Below are 7,285 nucleotides of genomic sequence, written 5' to 3' on the forward strand. Positions count from 1 at the left end.
CGACACTCACGCTCAGCCAGCATAGACATGTCGGAGAGCCTGTGATACCGCGGCCTCTGGACCTGGGTGACTGCGGCCACTGGGCGGGCAGGAGACTCCAGGAGAATCCGGACGAGCGTGACTCCCTCGCAGGCTGACTGCTGCGGACGGGGCGCGTGCTGGTGACGTCAGTGGCGCGCGACTCGCTCCTCGAGCACGCGGCGGTGATAGGGCGGAGCAGGGCGGGGCAACCTGGGGCGGTGACGGGACAACCAGGGGCTGAGGGGGCGGTGGCCGCCAGGCGGGAGGTGGAGAAAGGAGTACGTATTCGCTCATTGGCTGGAGGGAGTGTGCGTACTAAGTGATTGGATGTGAGTAAAGCCCGCCTGGGCGTGTCTGCCGCGGAGCACGCGCTCACGTGGGTTACCTGTAGGGTCTCCACCAGGAAGCCGTAGGTACGGGCAAGGAGGGTAGTGGAAAGACGTGACCTACCCTGAAGCAGCTCAGCCTCACGGGGAAAAGAAATGTGTAAAGAGCTGAAGTTAGGGTCATCAGTGTTGTATGGACAAGGAGTTTGAAAAACTTGGCTGGAGGGGAGGACTTTGTACTGTATTGTCCCATCTCTTCTTCATACCCTACCTCTGCTTTCTGAGATAAACAGATGGATGATGGATGGATGGGTAGATAGATAGATAGATAGATAGATAATAGATAGATAAGATAGATATATAGGTAGATATTAGATACCAGATAGATAGATAGATATTAGATACTAGATAGATAGATAACGATAGGTCTGCTATCTATCGGTTTTTGTGTGGGACTAGATAGATAGATAGATAGATAGATAGATATTAGATACCAGACAGATAGATAGATATTAGATACCAGAAGATAGGTCTGCTATCTATCAGTTTTTATGTGGGACCCGATAGATAGATATAGATAGATAGAGATGATAGATAGATATTAGATACCAGAAGATAGATCTGCTATCTATCCGTTTTTGTGTGGGACCCAAACTTAAACAGGTAACTAGTTCTGGGGAAAATGGTATCTCTTTAAATAATGGTATGCCTTCAACAAGGCAAAGATTTTATTTATTTTCTCCACCACAGTGCACACATTGGAACGTTGCCTTTATCATATCCATTTCTGTATTCGTACCAGCACCTCGCAAAATAGTGTGAGTATGGTAAGGCTCCATAGATGTTTGCAATATTTAATTAAAGTGTCCCTGTCTCCAGGGGAGTTCTAATAAGATCCTAGCGATAACACTTTTAAGTATGGTAGACACATGTTTTTGGATGAGTGACTCTCCAGTAAACTTCGGGTGACAGTGCACACAGAAGCCTTTCCTACATAAAAGGAAGATAAAAAGAGACAACTCAGATGCCAAGAAAAGCAATTGAAGGACTAGATTCTTGTTTACAATGAAATTCTCCCTTTAACTAGGAATCTGTACGAAAAAGGTAAACTCTAGTTTCTTAAAAGTTAGAAGAAACACAAAAGGATGCTTATAGCTATCAGTGAATACTCAGGGGTGAGGAGAGGCAAGTGAATGGAATCTTCCCAGCCAAGGCAGGGAAACTGTGATGTTGTGACATAGGGAACAAGGTTAAAAGTAGGGCATTGGACTCAGGTAGGCAGGATCACAAAAATCTTAGGATAATTAGCAGATCTATTTGATTATGCCAGAGAGAGTGGAAGGTAGATATATAGAATGAAGAACACTGAATTGGTCGGGAGATCAGTGTATTTCAAGCACCTCCTGTGTTGGTGTATTATTTCAGAAAGGTGATTTTGTCTCTAAGATGGTCAGAAAGATTGAAGCAGACATTTATGGCCTGTTGCCATGGTTCAGGTGGTAAATGGTTGAGTTATCGTTGGATCTTGTGTTACAATGAGGTGTCTCCTGGAAATGCTCAGTTAGAGGCCACAGAGGAATATTGTAGAAGGGACTCTGCCTTTTGGTGAATGCAGGATGGTTTCCAAATTTTGTTTCAACCCCAGCATTCTGTATGGCTATGAAATATTAATGGAGATCATCTACTGAAAAAGAATATTATTAAGTTTGGGATTTTAAAAAAATTACAGAATCTTGTTTGTATTTTAAATGGCCAGCTGGGAGTGGAAATTGCACTTGTGAAAAGAAGGTGATCCAATGTAACCCATTCCATCTTGTCCTTCAGTCTCTTAGCAGGCTCCCTTGGGCAATGCTTCACAAACATGACTGTGCATGCCAATCACCCAGAGATTATGTTAAAATGCACATCTGGTTGAGCAGGCCTAGGGTGAGTCTGAGATTCTGCCTTTTTTTTTTTTTTTTTTTTTAAGACATGGCCTCACTGTGTTGCCCATGCTGAAGCGTAATTATATAACCATGGCTCACTGCAGCCTCCACCTCTCTGACTTAAGCAATCCTCCCACCTGAGTGTCCTGGGTAGCTATGACTACGGGCATGTGCCGCAACATCCAGCTAAATTTTTTTATTTTTATTTTTTGTGGAGATAGGATCCTCCTATGTTTCCCAGGCTGGTCTCAAATTCTTGGGCTAAGGTAATCCTTCCACCTCAGCTCCCAAAGTTTCAGGATTACAGGCGTGAGCCAGATTCTGCATTTCTAACAAGTTCTAAAGATGTGGATACCAATGTTCCACAGACCTTTCTTTGCATAACGGTCCATGACATGAGCAAAGGTATGAATGGACTCAAGGGTAAAGTAGGTTCTCTTTTTTTTTTTTTTTCCTACTCAGGTAGTTGGTTCTCCCAAGTACTTAGTTCTGCTGGTGTAGCCAGAAAATGGCTAAACAATAGATAAACACTCATTAATTTATCTATTTTTTGGCTGCTTTCTGGCTACACCAGCAAAACTAAGTACTTGGAAGAGACTATGTAGCCCCCAAAACCTAACATATTTACTGTCTGATCCTTTAAGAAAACTTTCGCTGGCCCCTGAATTAATTTCAAAAACATGATGCTCAGTGGAGGAAGGACATGGTATATGATTCCATTTATATGAAATTCTAGAATAGGCAACACTAATCAGCATGTAGGACAGATTTGAGTGATCCAGGCCAGAAGCCATTCTGTACAACAGAAAAAGCCAGAAGATGTACGAAGAGAAGAAGACTGAGATAATGAGGGGTAGGTCTCCCAAAGGCAGGGCATCAGAGGGAACTAGCAGCTTCTGCTGAGGCTCTGGAGAGGCCCTGGGGCCCCAGCGAACTTGCCTTCAGAGCCTGGCTGCACTCTTGGTCCTTCACTCCCTGTGAGGTCCAATTATTTGTCTTTTTTCCTCCCTTGGTTCATTTAGCTGAGAATCGTATTTCCTTTTCATACTTCTAATATACTTCCCATTACATAAGGTAAGCCAAGTGAGTGTTGGTTCTTACAAGCAGAAAAGCGAAATACACATGAGAAAGTGCTTAAGATACGTAAAGAGGAAATAAATCTCTAGGACACCAAGTTGTACCAATGGTTTGATCATTCATAGTTCATTTAATATCAGTAATTAAAAAATACATATTAAAGTCTAAAAGGTAATACTCTAATTCTTAACTGAAAACCATTTCTAGTTGGTAAGGTTATGGGTTATTGTTTGATCTTCCTAATGCTTTTTTTTTTTTTTTTTGGTACATTTTTCTTCTGGAAGTGAGTCATATTTTCCTGCATCTTTCACACCTGGTAACCTTTTTATTTTACATCTGACATTGTGAATGTTACTTTATTGGGGGCTGAAGGCTTTTGTATTCCTTTAAATGTTTTGTTCTGGGATACATTCCCCTTGGGGAAAATGTGGCCTTTGCAAGCCTTTTGTGTAAGCTTTGCTAGATGGGCCCACAAGAGTCTTTAAGTTTAGTTATAATCTGGTCCCACTATTAAAGCAGCACCCTATCAAAGATTCTGCTTGATGCTCCATGTGTTTAGAAATTATTTCCACTGGGGACACGCAAATTGCTTTTGGCTCTGTGCGAGCTCTGGGGATTTTTCTGCCTGCTTGTCTCTGGTGGTTCTTTCCCACTAGTTTCCTCCAGTGCAAGTGCTGCTAAATCTTCATTTGAAGACTTGAGGAGACCCTTCTGCGAATATCTGGAGTTTCCCTTGGTATAGTTCTCTTCTCTCTGACACTCGGCCCCAAGAATCCTAGATTTCTAGGATTTTTGTTCCCTAGCTCAGTGAGACCTCCAGGTTCTGTCTGAGTTCCTTCTCCCTGTGCTGCAGCCTATAAACTCTTCAGGCCAGAAATGAGGGCTATCAAAGGGCTCACCTCCTTTATTACCAAATTGTTAGAATTGCAGTTCTTCACTGCCTTTTGCTCAACGTCTCAAAACCATTGTTTTGTATGTTTTTCCCAGCTTTGTAGTGAAGATGAAAGGGTAAATCCAGTTTCTTTACTCCGTCATGGCTGGAAGCAGAAATTCCTAATACTCTTTGACTATTTCAAATGATCTACAATTTGTATACTAGCTGTGAGTACTTACAAAAGTCAAGTATTCAAAAAGTGGAATCATTCTATCTGTCACTGGCAAATTAGAACTGTAAAGGGTTTAAGTCAACAAACCAAATTTTGCCTTTAAATTGAAACCACCTTTGCAAAAATTGTCACAGTGAGAAGATTATGACAAGGAAAGAGACCTGACCTAACCAACTCCATCTTGCCTTTCATCTCCAGGCTGCCCGTGTTCGTTCCTGGGGGTAGGCTGAACTAACTTTGGGAGGAATTTAGTTTATAGTTTAATTTTAAAACATGGATGCTAACAGCCCCTCCCTGAAACAGCCCCACCATGGCTCAGGTGTAATGCAGCCAGAGGCCACAAGACTACTAACGTCCCTATTTGCTCCTATAGATAACATTACTATTATAAAACCTAAGGTTGGTATTTTATAATACACCAAAACATTCTGCGTTCTGATGGATCCACTGGAGCCACCCAGGCCAGTAAACTGGCTCATCTGGTCTTGTGGCCCCCCACCCAAGAAGTGGCTCATGCAAGAGGAGAGCTTCGACTACCTATGATTTCATCCCCAACCCAACCAATCAGCACTCCCCATTCCCTAGCCCCCTGCCTGTCAAACTATTGTATAAAAATTTCAGTATCTGAATTTTTGGGACAGCTTATTTGAGTAATAATAAAACTCCAGTCTCCCATTTAGCTGGCTCTGTATGTATTAAACCTTCTATTGCAACTCCCCTGTCTTGATAAACCAGGTCTACCTGGGTAGCCTGCAAGAGAAACCCATCAGGCAGTTACAGAATCAATTTTTTTTTTCAGTGATGACAAATAAACCTGAAATGACATGATGCAGAAAAATAAAATATGTGCTCTGAACGACTGCTGCTGAAAAAAAAAACTAAACATTTGAAAGAGCATCTTGAATTTTGGTAGATTTGTGTATATTGTAGATGTTGGGGGAGGCAGGGTAAAGGAAGAGGAGAGCATTTTTTCATGTATTCAAAGCTAATTCTGCCACTGGTATTTGCTGTAGATCTCTCCTGCACCCTTCCTTGCCAACATTTTGGGTTATTTCTCTAATTTGCCTAAAGAAAACTGATGCAGCCTGTGGCATCTTTTTGTGTGTGAGCATCCCAAAAAACTGTCGCCATGACCTTGGCTCTTGACCAGTCCACTTTTTCTTTGACTGGACCATTTCCATTTCTTGGTAGCCATTGCTTTGATTGTGCTTTGTCTTCCGGATTGTAGTGGTAAAGCTGTGGTTTATCTCCTGTTTCAGTTCTTCAAAGAAGTGCTTCAGGATCTTGATTCCACTTGTTTAGAATTTCCACTGAAAGCTCTGCTCTTGTCTGCAGCTGATCTGGGTATAATAGTTCTGGCACCCATTGAATGGAAAGATTGCTCAACTCTAATTTTTCAGTCAGAGTTGTATACACTGAACCAATTGCGATGTCTATGGTTTAGCTATTGTTTCTCCTGTAAATAATTAGCCCTCTTCAATTAGTGCATGAACGAGCTTACTTTTTTCCTTGCAAATTAATGTGGATGGTCTACCACTGCAGGCGTAATTTTTAACATCGTCTTGTTCCTTCTTAAAGTAAGTTATCCAGTTGTAAACTGCTTATTTCTTTGGGACATTGTCCCTGTAAACTTTTTATAAAGTATCAGTGATTTCACCATTCCACCCAAGCTTCACCACAAATTTGGTGTTTGTTCTTGCTTCAATTTTAGCAGAATTCAGGTTGCTCTGAAAGGGGCTCTTTCAAATTGATGTCTTAGTGCCTCAAACTAGATCATGTTCACACATGTTATAACAAGTTATTACAAGTATTTTTTGGTGCAAAAAATTTGAAATCCATGCCTAATATGACTTTTCCACAAACTTTTGGAAGACCTCTCCTATGCTTATGCATACACTCCCCAAATGTATCAATCCAGTTGCTATTGCCCAAAGAACAGAAGGCTCATCACTCCATGGAGGGTTTTTCCTGCAGCCCCTGAGACTTCTCACTTTCTCGGACAATCCTATTGTCATGCCGTAAAAGGCCTGCCCACTTAGTCCAACACACTAGAAATGGAAGATTGATAACAAGTGTATTTACCCATCCCCTGGGGGCAAAGTCTCAGATTTTGTGAGGTTGTTTGCCCCTGCAGTCTGCTTTAAACTCAACTTTCTGTTGCTTGTGTCTCTGGGTCAGAAGAATTTGTCAGTGATAGTGTTTTTGTTAAAGTCTTATGCCCAATTAATGCCAACTCAGGGCTCTCATCCCCTAGGGCTCCTGTAATCATTTTTCTTGTCTTCTCTAGCAGTTTCTATATATTATAGAAGTTCAAAGAAGACAGACTCTAGCCAAGAGCAGTGTGAAGAAAAGAAGGCTCTATATTGATCGCAGTCCAGGGATGCCTTCTGGCTTCCTGGCAGCAATTCTGGCCTGAGATTCCTTCTTTGTCATACTTCCTGTCAATGTTGTATGATATCAAGCTGTAGCCATCTCAAAAGGACTGTGAATACCTGTAAATCCCAACCATCAAAAATCACACCGAGGAATCCAAATTAGCATTATTATGTCAAAAGAAAAATCTGATTTCCCCACTGTCTTATAACTGCTTTCTTTATTGTCCTAAACAAGCCTTCCCTAACCCTTGAGTGAGATAGTGACACTTTAGTTTCTTATATTCTAAAATGTTTTCAGGGACAGCTGATGGCAGAGGAGAGGGCAGTGGGGATAGGCAGGGAGACAGATAGCTGCACAAGGAAGGTATAGGGACGAGGTGGGAGTCAAGATGATGAAAGGAGAGAGGGATGGTGACTAATTTAGTCACCCATTTGAGAGGATCTCCAGACTTGCA

General features: G+C 41.9%; 1 protein-coding gene and 1 long non-coding RNA gene across 3 annotated transcripts in view; one reads left to right on the forward strand and one right to left on the reverse strand.

Annotated features, from left to right (window-relative positions):
* Positions 1-166, reverse strand: part of PINX1 (PIN2 (TERF1) interacting telomerase inhibitor 1) — a 70,348-nt gene extending 70,182 nt beyond the window's left edge. Inside the window, exon 1 of the mRNA XM_033176930.1 lies at positions 11-166. Within this exon, the coding sequence (XP_033032821.1) occupies positions 11-29 (19 nt within the window). The 5' untranslated portion in view covers positions 30-166. The remainder of the gene's footprint in view (positions 1-10) is intronic.
* On the forward strand, positions 74-7,003 carry LOC117063293. Of its 2 annotated transcripts, XR_004428854.1 has the most exons (4): positions 74-166; positions 1,098-1,165; positions 4,337-4,450; positions 6,746-7,003. It is a non-coding gene; the product is annotated as an uncharacterized LOC117063293 (long non-coding RNA). The 2 variants fall into 2 exon arrangements; XR_004428855.1 differs by lacking the exon at positions 4,337-4,450.
* Positions 7,004-7,285: the final 282 nt, after the last annotated feature.

The sequence above is a fragment of the Trachypithecus francoisi genome, unplaced genomic scaffold, assembly GCF_009764315.1.
Source record: "Trachypithecus francoisi isolate TF-2019V2 unplaced genomic scaffold, Tfra_2.0 Contig01554, whole genome shotgun sequence".
In the NCBI taxonomy this organism is placed as follows: domain Eukaryota; kingdom Metazoa; phylum Chordata; class Mammalia; order Primates; family Cercopithecidae; genus Trachypithecus; species Trachypithecus francoisi.